At 34.7% G+C, this 18,824-nt stretch overlaps 1 protein-coding gene across 1 annotated transcript; it reads right to left on the bottom strand.

Annotated features, from left to right (window-relative positions):
* Positions 1–6,138: 6,138 nt before the first annotated feature.
* LOC112743564 (laccase-17) lies at positions 6,139–10,573 on the bottom strand. Its single transcript, XM_025792823.3, has 6 exons — positions 10,372–10,573; positions 9,900–10,051; positions 9,568–9,812; positions 9,354–9,482; positions 7,077–8,039; positions 6,139–6,615 (listed from the first exon to the last, which is right to left on the bottom strand). The coding sequence occupies exons 1-6, from the start codon at positions 10,495–10,497 to the stop codon at positions 6,485–6,487; spliced, it is 1,746 nt and encodes a 581-aa protein (XP_025648608.1). The 5' UTR covers positions 10,498–10,573; the 3' UTR covers positions 6,139–6,484.
* Positions 10,574–18,824: the final 8,251 nt, after the last annotated feature.

Genomic DNA, 18,824 nt, shown 5'->3' with positions numbered 1-18,824 from the left:
ACCTATAAATTATCTTGGAATATATTTCTTTGTATTTTTTTTTGGGGTTTTAACTTTTTTTATTAGTTTTGGGTTAGACTTTTTTTTTATTCTTTTTTTGGAATAGACTTGACGTCCACAAATTAGATTCTACCTGACAGACCTAATCAATTTCCTAACACGTTTTCATTTCTGCTGTCACTTCTAATGCAACAATGGACAAATAACTTTGTTGATGTTGAGAAAGGATTCTTACAATACATAACAAAAAATTCAAAGACCATTACCTATATATTATTAGAATATCATAGTTAGGGAACAAAATCAGAAAAATATCAAAGAGAATTAGAAAAAAATCAATGTAATTTATTAGGATATTATTCTATAAAGAGCGTACTCGTAGCGTACTCTTAGTCTATATATTGGTAAGAACTTTGTAATCACAAAATAAAAATAATAATATGATACCTTTCTAAATTATTCTTCTTTTCTTTTCTAAACCCTTTGTACCAACTTAACATGGTATCCGAGCTGAGTTAGGTTCTGGAAACTTAGAAACCAGCAAGCAATACTACCAAAATCCAACATGTCCGTATCTGAAGAAACCAGCAGCACTATCAATCCAAAATCAACCATTCCTGATGAATTGACATTACAAATTGCAAATATGCTACGCAATAGTCTTGGAATGCAATCATCACAAACCAATTCTGACAATTTGTCAATTGGATTTAAATTAAATGGAGATAATTATCCATTATGGGCAACTCTGATGAAAAAAGCAATTGGTGGAAGAGGAAAGAAGGCTCACTTAACAGGGGTACCTCCGGCACCAGCAGAGACGGAACCAACATATGATCAATGGGAACAAGCAAATCAGACAGTTTTTACATGGATTATCCAGAATATCGAAGCAAACCTGATGAATAACGTGTCTGAATTTCCAACTGCAAAAGCACTATGGAACGGTCTGGCAACCACTTATGGAAGCGGTGCCGATCCAATGCAGATCTACGACCTACATCGACGAGCCAACACTCAGAAACAAGGACAAGATACCCTAGAGGAATTTTGGAACAAATTACAAGCCATATGGATGGCCATCGATAGAAAACAACCAAATCCCATGAAATTCCCGGAAGATATTCTGATTTTCAATCGATTAAAACAAGAACAGAGGTTGTATCAGTTCCTTACTGGAATTGATGAAAATTTTGAAACAATCAGAAGGGATTTATTGAAGCAAGAGACATCTCCTTCAGTCGAATCTGCCTACGCTGCTATCCGTAGGGAAGCAGCCCGACTTCAGATCTTGAAGCCTACCATCGACGGCGTAGGCGATGTATCACAAGGAGAAATTGGGACCGGACTAGCAGCAAAAAATAGAGTAACTCGGGACGTACAGGGACGTAGCCGCTCAGAAACTGCTTTCAAGCGTTCGTCACCACGGGACAAGGAGGATAAAAGTCATCTCTCCTACACACTGTGGAATGAAGAAACACACCAAGGAAAACTGCTTTCGGATTGTGGGTTACCCAGATTGGTGGGAAAACAATCCCAAGTCATCAAAAAATCAGAGCAAGGGAGCCGCCGCTGTGAGTATCCTAGAAGTCACCAGCAACAACGGCAACGAGGCCAGAAGAGAGGAAACAAGTCATGATGGCAAGGCAGCAGTGGTGGTAAGGGCTGAAACGGTGCGAGAAGGTACGGAGGAAGGAAGGGAGACCCAAAATCAGAATCCAATAAAAAAAATAAATGAATGGATTTTTGATTGTGGGGCTACCGATACTATGACTCATGACCTCCATGATTTCAACAGCTTGACTATACCCTCAAAAGCCCATATTGAAACAGCTAGTGGAGAATTAATTGATGTTAAAGGAGGAGGCTCCATTACTTTTTCAGAAAAATTGAAATTAAAAAACTGCCTCAATGTCCCTGCACTATCATCAAAATTATTGTCTGTTAGCCAAGTAACAAAGGAACTAAATTGTGTGGTACTCATGTACTCTACCTTTTGTCTTTTACAGGACATTCTTACGAAGGAGACCATTGGTCGTGGTACTGAGCGAGAAGGCCTTTACTACGTTGATGAAGTAGCACACCAAGGTCATGCCATGCTTGCTCACGGAATGGTTACTAGGCAACTTTGGTTATGGCACAGGCGTCTTGGACATCCTTCATTTGGGTATCTCAAGTTTTTATTTCCTAGTCTTTTTACAAGTAGTACTGAACCCCTCAAATGTGAAACTTGTATTCGTGCAAAAAATCACAGAGTTTCTTTTCCTCCAACCAACACTAGAGTCAATTCCAGTTTTTCTCTAATACACTCTGATGTGTGGGGGCCAGCCCCTATTTCCCATAATAATTTTCAATATTTTGTGTTATTTGTGGACCATTTCTCTCGTATGACTTGGGTATATTTTTTAAAACACAAATCTGAAGTACCTGATGAGTTCTTTGCTTTCTACCAAATGATTCAAACTCAATTCAACAAGAAAATCCAAGTACTTCGCTCAGATAATGGTGGAGAATTTATAAACCAATCAATGCGCGATTTTTTTCTGAAAAATGGTCTTATCCATCAAACTTCCTGCCCAAATACACCCCAACAAAATGGTGTGGCTGAGCGACGAAATCGTAAGTTACTTGAGATGACCCGAGCCATGGTTTTTGATGCACAAGTTCCAAAAACCTTTTGGCCTGAAGCTATAGCAACCTCTGCCTACTTATTGAATTGCCTACCTACCCAAGTTCTCCACCACAAAACACCCTTACAAGTCTTGGCTACTCAGACTGCAATCCCGCCTATTCTAACCTTACCACCTCGAGTATTTGGATGTTTCGTCTTTGTCCATATCCCCAAAGTCAATAGAACCAAACTTGATCCTTGTGCAGAAAAATGTGTTTTCGTTGGGTATGCTACACACCAAAAGGGGTATAGGTGCTACAATCCAATCACTCGTCGTATTCATGTAACCATGGATTGTGATTTTTTAGAATCCGAATTTTACTTCAGCCGCCAACATGGCACTCAGGAGGAGAACAATAATGAACCACCAAGTTGGCTTAATAACCTTTGTTGCCCAGAAACTGTTCAAACAGAGCAAGTAGATGGAGCCACCGAGCATACTTCACTCGACGTAAAAAATAACTCGGTACATACAACCAGTGAGAGTCCTTTTGAGAATGTCAGACAAGAGGTAAGTAATTGTCAATCTGGTAATTTACTCCCTGTTTCCAAGAACTGTCCGAGAAGCCAATGAGAAAGATGAATGGCGAAAAGCCATGAATACAGAAATGGAAGCTCTAGAGAAGAACGGAACTTGGGAGAAGTGTATCCTCCCAACAGAAAAAAAGCCAGTCGGGTGCAAATGGGTTTTCACCATTAAACACAAGGCAGATGGCACTATTGAACGGTACAAGGCAAGGTTGGTGGCCAAAGGTTATACACAGACCTATGGTATCGACTACACTGAAACTTTTTCACCGGTTGCAAAGATTAATACTATCAGGGTGTTATTTTCAATAGCAGCAAATGAAGATTGGCCACTCCATCAATTTGACGTCAAGAATGCTTTCTTGCATGGAGAATTGAAAGAAGAAGTGTACATGGAAGCTCCTCCAGGTTTCTCAACAGAATTTAGAAAACATGAAGTTTGCCGGTTAAAGAAGGCTTTTTATGGGTTTAAACAATCTCCACGTGCCTGGTTTGGAAGATTTACAGATGCCATGAAAAGGTATGGATACAAGCAAAGTAACTCTGATCATACCCTTTTTTTGAAAAAACGGGGAGATTTAATCACTTGCCTAATAATCTATGTGGATGATATGATCATAACGGGAAGTGATGCTGAAGAAATTGAAAAATTGAAAAGGAAGCTATTTACAGAGTTCGAAATGAAGAATTTGAGAATACTAAAATATTTCTTAGGAATAGAGGTTCTACGATCCAGTAAAGGAATCTTTATCTCCCAAAGAAAGTACATTTTGGACCTTCTGGCAGAATGGTGGATTGCAAACCAATAGATACGCCCATGCAAGTTAATCACAAGTTGAAGATAGTAGAAGGTGCCACCCTAGCAGATAAGGAAAGGTACCAGCGACTGGTTGGAAAACTAATTTACTTATCACATACTCGGCCTGACATAGCTTATGCTGTGGGAATAATAAGTCAATTTATGCATAAGCCACAAGAAGATCATATGGAAGCTGCCATGAGGATAGTTCGATATTTGAAAGGAGCTCCAGGAAGTGGAATCATTTTCAAAAAGAATGGTCATTTGAAGGTTGAGGCATACACTGGCGCAGATTGGGCAGGTAATCCAAATGATAGAAGATCAACAGTTGGTTACTTTACACTTGTTGGAGGCAACCTGGTAACTTGGAAAAGTAAGAAGCAGAAAGTTGTAACTCTTTCAAGCGCAGAGGCAGAATTTCGAGGGATCGTTAAAGGCATAACTGAAGTATTATGGATAAGAAAATTGATGACTGAGATTGGATTTCCACCACAATTGCCAAGCCAGTTGAAATGTGACAACAAAGCCGCCATCAGCATTTCAGAGAATCCCGTACAACATGATAGAACAAAACATGTTGAGGTGGATCGACACTTTATCAAAGAAAAAATTGTGAGATCAGAAGATCATGGCTGATATTCTTACTAAAGCAGTTTCAAGACAAGCCATTGCTAAAGTTCTAACCAAGCTGAGTATTGGTGATCCCACTACTCACCTTGAGGGGGAGTATTAGAATATTATAGTTAAGGAACAAAATCAGAAAAATATCAAAAAGAATTAGAAAAAAATCAATGTAATTTATTAGGATATTATTCCATAAAGAGCGTACTCGTAGCGTACTCTTGGTCTATATATTGGTAAGAACTTTGTAATCACAAAATGAAAATAATAATATGATACCTTTCTAAATTATTCTTCTTTTCTTTTCTAAACCCTTTGTACCAACTTAACATATATCTCATAATCTAAAACAAAAAATTCATGTATATACAATAAAATTTATAAATAAAACCTTATTCTAATTCAAAACAAGAATTAGAGAAGCCCAATCAAACTCAATTGGCCTGACGTATAATCTATATAATTTTATAAAAAACAAAAAAAAAATAATCTTTAATATATGTGTAAAAAATTCTATTTTTTTACACCATAAAATTCACCATTTTGCAAACGTGAATACTCTTTTTTATTCTAAATTCTAATATCTTTAATCTGTTCTCTAGTTTTACGAATATTTTATTACTGGCTTAAGAATTTCTAGTTATAGCTGAATATCTCACATTTTGTAACAGATTATATCTCGTATGTCAATATAAGGTTGTCGGAAGTGAAATAAAAAAAAATAATAAATTATTATTCTCTGATTACTACTAAAGAATTCACTTAAAAGAAATACTAATTTGGATGGAATTTCTTTAGCAGGTACCCATATCGTCTGAGAAGTTTCAGCCGAATTATAGAGACCAGTCCCGCGGATTACCGACCTATGGCTTGGACTAATAAGCTGCAAGAACACATTGCTATACAGTTTGTTTTTAAATTCAAGCTTTTATAGTATCTTTGAATTTGAAAAAAAATACTATTGCTAATAAATTTAAATAATTCAATAATTTTATGTCCTGAGATTTTAAGTTCAAAAGTCAAATTATGATGATTACATAAATATAATTTTATGGTTTAATTATTCTGTTAGTCTTTATAGTTTTGTAAAATTTTTAATTAGATTCTTGTATTTTTTTTTAATTTAGTTCTTGTACTAATTTTTTTAATTAGATTTCTATATTTTTTTTTTATTTGGATTCTTGCATCAATTTTTTTTGTTGGGTCCCTATAAAATTAAACCAATTACTACAAAAGGGACCTAATTGAAAAAAAAAATTGGTGCAGAAACCCAATTAAAAGAAAAAAAAAAGTATAGGGACCTAATTGAAAATTTTGCGAAACTATAAAAACCAACAGAATAATTAAACCTAATTTTATTTATATGTTATTATATTGGTATTTTTATACTTGCTTTATCATACAAAATATTACTATACTTTAATATTTTCTTATAGAAAATTATCAAATCAAATTTTCAATTCGAGTTTTTTTTTTTTTTTGATATATCAGAGTATTTTAGAGGTTGTAGCCATATATATATACTTGAGCTTTGCCAAATTTATTGAAGATTCCAGACAGCTTGCAAAATATACACAAAAATCGACTCTAAGTGTGCTTCATTTTCTATGAATATCGTAGCTCAGAAATGGTACCCTATCAAATTGAAAGTAAATACTTCCTTGAATTCCATATAGACTACACAAATGCAAGACTCATGTATGCTAGCTAGTTTCCTAATTAAAGAGTGACCAAAATTGAAGAAAGACTAAGCCGAAGCTTTTATGGGTAACGACTACCAAAAAATGTAGAGAAACACGACAGAAAATAATCCAATTCAATGAGAAAATAGACTAAGAAAAAACAAAAATGAATGGGTAATATGTTTAACATTTGGGAAGATCAGATGGTGGAGGTGGCAGCTTCTGATTGCGCCGTTTTCCATCTTGGACAATCCAAGCCATTTTGAGACCCCAACTTGTATGCACTTCAAGGTGGCAGTGCATAAACCAAACCCCTGGTCATGCATAACCAGCAAACGTACTTAGGAATATTATTTAATATAAATTTACACAAAAAATAGATATACTTCACAATTGAGATGTCATCTATCACTACTATGTATTTATACTAATATAAAGTTCAGTTGACCTCCAAATAATATGTATTCTTTTATTCATGATCAAATATTTGTTATATGGTTGTCTACGATCTCACAACAAGCCAACAACTAGTTGATTGTGAATTAGAATTTTATTTAAAGATTTTTTATTAATTAGTAGGATGTTATATACACAACGCGAAATTTGAATTCTAATATCTATTTGAGTGACCGATTGAACTAATTACTAATAGGAAGGAGATAATTAGAAATTTCAAAACATATATATTTAGTGGAAAAAAGAATGGTAATGATTCTAAAAAACAGAAACTAATTTGTTCTTGATAATGATATAGTTCTAGTAGGACAGTACCCACCTGGGTTATCAGCAAGGAAGCGCAGAGCGAGCCATCCACCAGAAGGCACGCCAGCAGTGTTTCTCTCAGCGGGGTCAACAAGATTGAAGTTCTTAGGATCCTTTTTGGGGTCAAAGTTTCCATTGCCTTGACCCACAATGAAGAAGTTAAATCCATGAAGATGAAGTGGGTGCGACTCTGCTCCGATGATGCTTGTGTCCTGCAGCACCAACTCCACGCTCTCGTTGAACTTCAGCACCACCACCTTCGTCCCACTACTTACCATGATGTTCCTCGGCGGCGTGCCGGTGTAGTTGAACTTAACCGGCGGGTTCGCAGGGAAATCAGTGCTGTAAACCCCTTTTGATTTGTTAAAGAAGTGTGCTTGGAGTAAGGCCGTGTTTGGCATCACAAACGACACGTTGTTAACGGCAGCCGCGACTCTCGTGTTGTTGGGTCCTTGACACGCTTCGTTCTTGGAGCATTTACTGATCCCTAACCCCACCGTGAAGAAGAAGCGTCTGTCAACGGTTCTTGGAACTTTTGCTGGGAACCTTTTGGTGTTCAAGCTACGGACTCTGTTGTTGAATTTGGCGGCAAAGACTGTGTCGTTGAATTTGGGGAGTGGGGGTCTGAAAAGTGGAAGGTTGTTGGTGTTGGAGAGTGAGGGTGCGGGGTGGTTGTACTCAAGCAGGGCGGTGGTTGTGGCGTTGTTGAAGGCAGCGGGGCCGGTGGCGTAGGGCCTTGCGGCGACGGCGAATTTGGAGTTTGGAGGGTTTGGTTTGGTTTTTAGAAGAACGTTGGTGGTTTGGCCTGGTGTGATGAGAACAATGTTTGATGCGAAGGGCTTTACGTACACTGCGTCTACTTCGACCACGGTGAGGGTGTGGTTTGCTATGCTGAAGAACATCTCATCATTCAGTGCAGCGTTGATCAGCCGAAGCAGATACGTTTTTCCAGCCTTCACCTTCAGCTTGAAAGTCTCTTCACACAGTCAAATGGACAATTTCATTTTCTTTTCCATAAAAAAATTTGCCAATAGTATTCTCCATTCAGTTATAAAAACATTAAAATACAGAAATATTTGTATGATTTAACTTTGGAAAAGTCTAGGGCCAGCAACTTTAGTATTTTCTAGCAAGTACTTAATTATCAAAACAAAAGTGAGTGATGTAATCTCACACCATTAAAAATACTATTAATGACCAATTGATGGTTACAAAACACCAAAATTACTAGTCCCTAGCATTTCTCTTTAACTTTTATTACTAAATTTTTTGAATTTAATTAGTTCCTTTATATATATCTTTTAAAATTTCAGATCATTTATTTGCTTTTACTATACTAATAACTAATTTGACACGTTTTTACAAATATTAGAATTAAGTTATTGTTTTTTTATTAGAAATTAATATGTCTTATATTCTAACCAACTATGTTAAAGATACTTTAAAAATTAAAATCATATTAGGTGTATACTAAAATTAGTTATGAGTATAAAATATGTAATAAAATACAAAATATACATTAAAAATAGATTAAATAATATATGTATTTATACACAAATATATAGTGACTAATTTTCGTAATAATTTTAATATATAAATAATATTTTTGTAAAAATTATTTACTAAATCAGTTATATAGAATATATATTAAAATAAAAATAACTATATAGCACATATTTATACATATTATAGTAATTTAATTTGGTAATTGATTTTTTGTATGCATAATATAGTAAAAATCCACCTACAGTTTGTTTTTATTTGAAATTGCTAATTGAGAGCTGTTAGATAATTTGATATATTTTGCTGAATATTTATTTAAAAACGGAAAAGTCTAGGGGCAGCAACTTTTTCAAATTCTGGTCAGCATGTAACCAACAAAGAAAAATGAGCTATTGGATGAAATCTCACACCAATCTCACACCATTAAAATTATCATTGATGACTATTTGATGACTACAAATCATAAAAATTACTGCCCTAGCACTCCTCTTTAAAGACTTTCAACTATTAACTTTACAAAAACACTACTGCATGTAAGTTGTAAGTCTTCGCCTGCATAATATTTTTCTACAACAAATAAACCATCATTTTTTTTTTGAAAATTAGGTTGTCTCGTATAAAAATTATTAAGGACCATATCTTTCTAAAAATTAGGTTTATATACACTATCTATCTTATGATGACTGAGCCTAAACGAGTATTCAATAATACAAAAAATATTCATCCTATCCCTACCATTTTTACAAACAAGGTATTAAAGCAAGTTGTTTTAGTGATTCATTCTTACCTTTGTCTGAGCAGTTAGAGAGAGGACCTGGAAGGCCGTTGATGGTGTGAGCATCAGACACATTAGGCGCCAATCCTGTTTTCGTTGCTTGGTTTATAACAGCTTCTGTGTCCGCATTCCACCACTCCCCTGCCATTGTTTTTTATGCAATATAATATCAAAATATATCAGCTTAGAAACAACATTTTACTTTCTAATATAGATCATGGCTTACCAAGTATGATGGGGACTTCTTTGAAGGGTTTGGCGAATGGATAACCCTCTTGTCTCTTTGGAAGAATCACAATGGCACCATAGAGAGTTGTTCTGAGCCATGAGATGTGTGCATGCCACCACAGTGTACCTCTCTGCCCAACCACCGTGAAGTTGTATACATAACTCTGCCCTCTCTGAATCGGACACTGCGTTATATACGCCGGTCCGTCTGCCCAACCACTTCTCACTTGCCGGATTCCATGCCTGCCCAAAAATGTATATATAGTTTATCATATTCAATTGTGCAGCAAAATTGTTAGTATGCTACCATTGAAGTTAATTAATTAATACCAATGAATTGTCACATTGTGCTGAACATGGTTAACCACTTTAATCACAAGTCTATCACCCTCTCTTGCTATTATTCTAGGACCTGGAAACTGTCCATTCACAGTCACGATGCTCTTTGTTTTGCAAAGCCTTGTCACATTTTGCATTTTGATCTGCACAAAAAGGAATTCAATTTGAGAAACACAAGTTAAAAAAAAAAAAAAATTCTAGAGCGCCAACAATATTTAGATAAGCACGCCAAAATTTTTTACGTCCTATTAGTTTTTACACATACGTGACAGTAAATCAGTATAATTTGCATTGACATTACAAATAATTTGCACATATTTGAATTATTAATGTGAAAAAGCTGTGACCATAGAGCTACGATTATAGTGAATTAAGTCAGACAGTAAAAAATAGTGACTATAGATCTATATTAAAAAGTGATCATAGACTAAAAATGTGGCAGTGATATTTTGTGTACACATACGTTAAACTTGTAGTGCCTTGTAACTCTTTCATGCTCTGCATGCGTTAGATTTGGAAAAATGAATACAGCACATAACACAACGAGCATAACCCTTAAGAAGCCCGGCATGCTTGGCAAGGAACACATTTCCTGTTTCCTATTAATCTTCTAAAACTTCTTTTTTATTGTGTTTTCTAGTTTTTTTACTTTGGATGGATTAAACAACAAACTGAGGCAGCTTATATAGAAGAAATGGAATTAGTGGGATTATGATAATCAATTAGGTGATTGAAAATGAGATGTTACAGACTACATACTAATAATTCCTTTGCCCACAATGTTGCAATCTTTGAACTATTGCATCGGCTTTAATTTCCGCTCGCTATGGTTAGAGTATAGAGTACATTTCAAGCCAGATTATAATTTGATTGTGGAACTTCCTCTGATACTATGTAACTTCATTTTCCAATGTGATCAATTTTAGACAAGTTATAACACTACATCAATTGATCAAACTCAATGGAGTTTTTACAACACAATTAGTTAGACGCAATGTTAAATGTCACAAAGATTCAACATTAACATATATAATGCTTTCTTGTCGTTTTAATTTGTTACCAAGGTAGATATGTAATAGGTGTAATTTGAGACATATATCCAAGGACATTTTGATCCAATTAAATTAAGAGAAAATGACAAATCGATTCCTGATTTTTTGGTCTACCGATATTTAAGTTCTTGGGGATTTAAAAATATATTTAAGTTGCTGACTTCTTAAAAATTTAGACACATCGATCTCTGTCCAATTTGACTCATTTAAAAATTTTCTCATGTATATATGTATCAACCAGATCAGTACAACGAAAATTACGTTTGATTTTTCGTTAGACCCAAGTGAACATGAGGGATTGATATTTTCAGGTTTGAAAAAGTCAAAAACTTAAATGTAATTTTAAATTTTTAAAAACTTAAATGTCAAAGTCAAAGATTTATTTATTCTTTTTTCTTTTAAATTAAATTAAACCTATTTCTATTTTTTTTTATGAACTTTAATTTATGTGCGAAATAAAGAATTAAACAAACGAAAATGTTGATGAATGAAAGGGATTGATTATCACAAACAGGGTTAGATGGACTTGGGTGCGAGGTAAACCTCAGCCTCCTAACGTTAATACTTGTTAATAAAGGAACAAAGAGAACAGTAGTTGTTGTTTCGTTAGATGTGTCGGTTGTTAATTTGGTGCTTTGCAAAATCTAGCGGCTTTTGATGTTGTTGCCAATGGCTCTTATCTTTGCTGTGATGAGCTTTGATTTGCATGTTTCTCATTCGCCGCAATCTAATATTAATAGGCCACAATGAAAATTTTAAGGGTTATGATAGGTAATTAATAATTTTTTTGAATAATATAAACAACCATCAATCAAATCAAAATATATTATTATATTTTTAAATTATTCACCTAAATCTTAATATTAGAATAATTATCCGCACATCTAATGAAATGAACATTCGATATATCCATTATTCACATTATTTAGTATTTTTATTGTTTACCTATACTTTTCTAAATTTTAATTAGTTATGGTTGAAAGGGAACAACATGAGTTCAGTCGTTTAAAAATTGCAGGTAAACCAAAAAAAAGAGTTGTTTACAAATTGCAACATCAGGGCCAAAGTTACTGGAATTTTACTTTCTTTGGCAAGGTTTTTTTATTTAAGAGAAATGTTAGGTAATAATTAATATTTTTTTATTTGTCTTGCAATTGAACAATATTAACCAACTCTTATTTTTTTTAATTAAAAATGTTGACCCCTCCTAATATTCTCCTTTACCTAATCAATGAAAATGTTTGCCCACTAAAAAATTTTCAATTAATTAACAAATTATTATTCACATTAACATTTAAAATCAATGATAAGACGTTTAAAAATTTGACATGATATCCTGAAATTTTACGACAATATATTAACTAAAAAGTAGATGAGACAAATTTAAAATTCTATTTCATTTGTTTATTACAATAGTTTGGCAAAATATTTTAAAGAGGTGCTTATCTTTTTAAAAAATATAAACATCATATTCTGTATTTAATAAAGAAAATTAAGTATTTGTACATTTTAACTTTGAAAAGTTACGAGTACTTTTTAAAACTCTTCTAAAATATTTTTAAAATAAACTAGCTATTTTTAAAATTAAAATATTTAATATGATTTTATATACTAGTAAATATCTATATTGATTCTTAGTCTTTATTATATTCATGGCTATTAAAATCTTTTTAAATATTGAAAACAACTTTACCAAACAAAATTTTTTTAACTCGTGTATTGCATATCACTTTATTTTGATTTTTTACAAGTTTTAAAAAACTATTTTTAAACATTTAATTTTAATACACTTTTTTTGAAAATCATAACTCTTTACTAAGCTACGCCATAGATATTTCTGGAAGAGAATGGAACCAAAATTCTAAAATTCGGTTCGAATCGGCCGGTTGAATAAGTCGAACTGTAAATCGATGAATATTTTGATTTGGTCAAAAATCATAATCGTCCTTTTTGAAAATTGTTATTAGACTGCCGAATCGGTTGAAAACTGCTCGGTTGAATCAAACTGGGACTCAGTCGGTTTTTATATTTTTCACCAACGGTGCCGTTTCGTTCGTTAATAAGATAAAAAGGAAAGGGTGAACCCCTAAACCCTAATCTCATTCTCCTTTGTTGAACAGTCACTCACTCAACAACTAGTAGCAGCATCTCACATACTCGCCTTCGAGCTCCTCCATCACTCCGTCAATTGCTCCGTCCAGCCACCTCCATTGCAATTGTTCGAACCTGGAAGCCGCCTTCCCTAGCTACCATCCACTTGCTCTCGTCACTCCATTACTCTTGTTCACTGTCGTCTCTATCGCTCCGTCACTTGTCCTCATCTCGTGTAGTTCCTCCGTCGCTCAGAGCTGTTGTTTTGCTGCGCCGGCTCTATTCAACTGCACCACCATGCTCCAGCCCTTCTATGCTCTAGCAATCCAGTTCTCCCTTACCTCTATACTCTAGAAGGCACCCTCATGCCCTAACTTTGTCGTCGTCTCGTTGTTCGTCCGTCGAGCAGCCGTTGTTCGGCCGCATCGGCTCTGTTCAACCGTGCTAAAGCCCTTTTCTGCTTCAGTTCGGCCACGCTCAACCCTCATCTGCTGCATTCCTGCCACGTTCCACCATCTTCTGCTCCAGTTCTGCCTCACACCACCATCCACCATCCAGTCTTACGGTGCTCCCTCATCTCTATATTCTAGAAGGTACTTTTTTTAGGATTTTTAATTTTTAATTTGTGATTTAATGATTTTTCATTTTTCTTATTCAATTATTGTTGTTTGTGGTTTAGGATTGATATTATGTGGTTCTATTGACGAGCCCTTTGCGGCCATCACGCGTCGCTCTCGACGAGCTCTTCACGTTTATCTAGGTATTGTGGTAAGAAATTTTGAAACTCAAGTCCAGTTTTCATTTCTCTCACAAAATTCGAGTTTTGGCTTTGGGTTTTAAGAAATCTTGTTATTTTGATGGCTTAGGGATACTCTAGAATGAGTTCTAGCTGAGTTTCATCATACATCTTAGTGGACAAGAGGTAAAAACTACTTTCTTTATGTTTATAATAATTTTTGAAAACCCTAGTATTTTGAGTGATATGTATATTGTATGAAAATAGTGTAGAGTGGTGTTTGGGACATTAAATCACTCATTGGTGAAGCTTAGAATTGAGTTTTGGGTGGAGATTCTCAAGTAGGAGCTTGAATTTGACTTCCAAGAGGTACGATTTTAGTTTTATTTAAATACCGTATAATGTGGTATGAAATCCTAGGCTAGATGCCCCTAGGATTAGGTTTGAGTTGAGTATTTGGATGGATTATGATATGTGTAGAAGATATGTCATGATATTTGATGTTTTGGATAATGCATTGTTGTTGGGTTGATTGAAATTGGTGTTGTTTAGGGAATTATATGTTTATGAGTTAATGTATATTGATTTGATGAATATTGGGCTGGAGGCCATAAATTTTGGGCCGGAGGCCAGTAAAAGGTAAGGATGGTAAGTGATGATTGAATTGTGTGATAATATATAAGATTGAATGAAGAATTGGTATGGAATATATGAGAATTTGATTGATTGATTAAATAGTGAAAAATGAGATTTTTGAAATGTGGAATTGATGTATTTGAGTTGGAATGTGAAGATAGAGTAGGTATAGATTTGGTTGTGTGTGAATATGTGACTTAAGTTAGTTTGGGTTCATTTTGTTGGTTGAAAATGATTGAGGCTTGTGAATCATTAGAAAATTGGTAAATGTGTGTTATTGGAAAAAATAGATTTTTGGCCAACTTTGGCGGGCTATAACTCGGTCCTCGAAGTTGAAAAACTTTCAAAATTAGATTTTTAAGAAAATTTATTTATAAATCTTTCCAAAGGTTTAAGAATGGTTAAAAACGGAATTTTGTAGAAAAAGTTATAAGGTTTTATAAATTGGATTGAAAAACTGATTTCTGCAACATATAAGATTTTTCTGGTTTCTAATGTGGATGCGTACACTGCTTGTGACGCGCGTACGCGAGCATTGGCCTCTGCCAAGTGCTTTCGCGTATGCGGACACTGCCTGCGTACACGATATGGTCTAAAATTAGGGATATGTGTACGCGTGCCTTTGCATGTGTATGCGGACACCAAGTTTTCAGCCTATGCATACGTACACACATGTATGCATACACACACCCTCCAGAACTTGTAAAAATATGTTTTTATGACTTTCAACCATTCTTTCTGTCTTCTAAACCTTTATTAATTTCGATACGAGTTTAGAACCGGTGGAATTGAGGATGGAAGAATTAGGGATAACGCCAAATAAATTGAGTTAGTAAAATTGAGAGAAATGAACAAGATGTGAGGTGAGAATGATGATGATTAATTATGAGATCGATAATGAGAATGATGATGGTTATGATATTGATAAGTGATGGCTATGAGATTGACGATGAGAATGATAATGAGTATGAAATTGATATTTGAATTTGATTCTGAATTCATTACACCTGCCTAGGCAGATGCAGTGGTATTGGTCCACTTACTTCGGGTTTGGTTTGAGTCTCTTGGAGTAAATGCAGTAGTTAGCCCCCACTTGCTCCCATTTGAGAATGGTTTGAGGTTTGAGAAATTATCTGAGTTTCGAATTTCCTTGGGTAGAAGCAATAGGTCGGCTCAACTTGCTCCAGGTTGAGATCCGAGGTTCTGTTGATCCTACGTCGTAAGTGTGGCCAGACACTTATACCTTTCCGGATGAGCTCTCCCCCATGGATATATGTATATTAAATTATTGTGATTTTGAGCTTGGGGATGTGCGCTCGCAGGGACTGTCCAATAGTTAGCTACCAGGACATGTCGGGTTGGTATATAACCGACAGATGATATCATTAGCTATAGGGCGGACATTCATCATTTGCATTTGTTTGACTTGTTTGAGTGTGTTTACTTGTTTTCAATTGCCTAATTGTATGTGCTATGTTATATGACTATATGCTACTTGCTTTACTTGTATCTGCTTGTGTATTACTTGTCTGGTTTGTTTGTACTTGTACAACTAAGAGGTCCCTCATGCTGGTGTTGGTTGACGCTGAGGGCTGGTACTGTTTCTGATTATGGCTTTGTTTGTTGGAGAAATGAGAAGGTTGAGAATTTTTGACTTAGACTTATAATTTTCCTTATGTTAGTTGCCAAGGTTATAGATCAGAAATAACTTAAGATGGATAATGTGATGTGTGGAGGATTAAGATTGCTTAGTGAGTTTATGTTTCCTTGTGAAATATTTATTTGGCACTTTTACCGTACTGAAAATCCATGGGTCGGGAGTTCTCATTCCGTATATATCTCCTGTTTTTCAGATGTAGGTCCAGGTACTCAGCAGTGAGCTGTGCTTCATCCGAGAGATAGCGAAGATTCTTATATTTCTGCTTTATTTTATTTAGAACTCTCTACTTAGCTTTTGCTTTGAAAAATTTTTTCTATGTATTTAATCCTTTTGAAAATTTGCCTATAAAGTCCTTTATGTATCTTTTGGGAGAGATACGAGATATTGTTGTCAAACTATTTTTATTCTGTATCCTAACCGTCCTAAACTTCGCGGGTTGCGACTAGTGGCTAATTACTAATGTTATATATCTATATTCTGACTTTATCTTAATCTTCTTTACGGTTTTAACTTTATATCGCTTTCGATTCACGCTTTACCTTTTGTTTTATCAATGCGTGAGTGTTACAACTTCTCGAGTTTATTTTATTCCTCTTCAGGCTTCTTGTTTAATAGTTTTCTTCAATTATATATATATATATATATATATATATATATATATATATATATATATATATATATATATATATATATATATATTTTACAATCCACCTGAGAGTCGTACCACCTTAGTATCATTGACTTATGATCGAGTATAAGGATTTGAATATTATCAGGGTGTTACATTATTCATTTATGATTCACTTGCTCAAACATTGTTGCATTGTTTGATTTGTACAGAGAGTGATGAGGAAGAGGCTACATTGAAGCTGAAAGATAATGGTTCATAATTCTGCTCAATCCAAAATATATTATTTACTTGTAGAACAATACTATATGTAATTATATTTGGAATTATTGACATTGAGAATTTTTTATATATATAGAGTTATGTCTTGATGAGTTTGAAAAACTTGAAATTATTGTGATGATCAAACATAATTAAAAATGTTAATTAAAAAAATTATTAATTTAATATTTGCTTCCAATTGTTTGTATGATGAGTTTGTTAGTGTGCAGATTTTTATTAATTGGCCAAAAGCATTTTTAAAGTCCAAATAACTATCAGCCTTGGATAAAGAAAATGTTGGTATAAATGGCTAAATTGTTTTAAGGCACAGCAAAGCTAATTGGACTGAAAAACTAATACAAAGCCCAAGTTAATAATGTCTTGGCCCAACATCAACATGGGTCCGAAATTGAAAGAAGAAAGAAAGTAGTGGAGCATATTTTCTTCGGTTACCTACCTCCATAGGTTATGGAATTCAAATTTTAATTAAATTAAACTCATACCTTGGTAACTGAAAAGGAAAATTAAAATTGATTTGATTGCATTAAATGACTCCACACGTTACTTTATGCATAGGAGAATGGAAGTGGGAATTAATTTGTTTTAATGTCATTCATTGCTTCCTTTGAAAGTTTCTTTCTTTCTTCTCTCTCCTCTCTCTCTTTGTTTCGGTCATTTCATTGTCAGTGAAGAAGATAGCAAGAACAAGTTATCAGAGAAATTACAGCGAAGCTTGAAGAAGAAAAACGCTAGTTGATGATGGCCTTTGTAAAAGGAAGATCTAAAGCATGGCGTGGCTAAAATCTTTGCCTTTGAAGGAAAGATTTCAAGCAGAAGCTTCAAGATCTTCATGCCAAAAATGTAAAGGATTGGTCTCAGTCAGAGAGGAAGATCTTTGTGGCTAAAGCTCTGTTCCATTTTTGTTCATCCAAGATCAAAGAGAAGGTAGCTATGGGAACTACTGAGAGGAAGAAGCAAATATGGAAATGTTGAAGCTGTCAAGGATCAGAGAATCATCAAGGGTTGAAATTCATTCTTGGGGCCAAAGTCAAGATGGAAGGCTCAGATTGAAGAAGCTTGATGAGAAGGGTTGAGAGAGGTATATGCATGTTGATTTCAGCTTTGGTTTTTCCTCTCTCTCTTCTCTGTCCGAACCGGCTGTGTGTTGGAGAAGATGTTGGTGGCTTGGTTGAACCAGTTTCAACCTTGGAAGCTTCCTCTTCTATAATAAGGATGAACGGTCAAGGGTTGAGACAAGGAGAGAAAGCACAGAGTTCTCAAAGCTACCCTAAGCTAACAGAGTTCTTCTCCTTCAATAGGTTTTATTTTGTTTTCTTTTCTTTAGTTTTGTCCGTCTGAGTCTCATGGTAAAAGGTAAACAGAGTGAGGTTTGTAAGAAAAAGCCAGAGGAAAAAGGCAGAGAGAGCAAAATTAAAGAAAAAGCCATAGATGTCTAAGAGTTCCTATGTACATCTAGGTTGTGTTTCATGATCCTGTGGGAATTTTCTTGCAAGTTGGGTTAGCACGTTGCGGTTGAAAGCTTGGTAGTTGTCCAAGTCAAGTTCAGTTTTAGGGATAGATTCTGGACTTGTCCCAAATAGGAATGGGTAGTTCCTAGGAAAGAATTGGTGTATGTAATTTGATGATTAAGTGAAATTCCGTCACAGTTGTGATGGAGACTGGATGTATGCTGCATTGCACTTAGCAGCTGAATTAGGATACTTCTAGGTGTGATTCTCTCTTTCTTCTACTCATATTCTATTTCTGTTGCGTAGGAGACAAAAACGAAAAATATCTCCTAACCGGACAACGAGACAAAATGAAAATGTCTCTTGACTAGTTACGAGACAAA

This window comes from Arachis hypogaea, chromosome 14 (assembly GCF_003086295.3).
Source record: "Arachis hypogaea cultivar Tifrunner chromosome 14, arahy.Tifrunner.gnm2.J5K5, whole genome shotgun sequence".
Classification (NCBI taxonomy): Eukaryota; Viridiplantae; Streptophyta; class Magnoliopsida; order Fabales; family Fabaceae; genus Arachis; species Arachis hypogaea.
The sequence above is the reverse complement of the archived record's forward strand: the minus strand, read 5'-3'. Positions and strand labels throughout refer to the sequence as shown.

Coding starts and splice junctions, on each gene's coding strand:
- LOC112743564 (XM_025792823.3), bottom strand. CDS start 10,497: ATGTGTTCCTTGCCAAGCATGCCGGGCTTCTTAAGGGTTATGCTCGTT. Junction 9,813..9,899: donor CACAATGTGACAATTCATTG/GTATTAATTAAT, acceptor ATTTTTGGGCAG/GCATGGAATCCGGCAAGTGA. Junction 9,483..9,567: donor AGAAGTCCCCATCATACTTG/GTAAGCCATGAT, acceptor AAACAATGGCAG/GGGAGTGGTGGAATGCGGAC.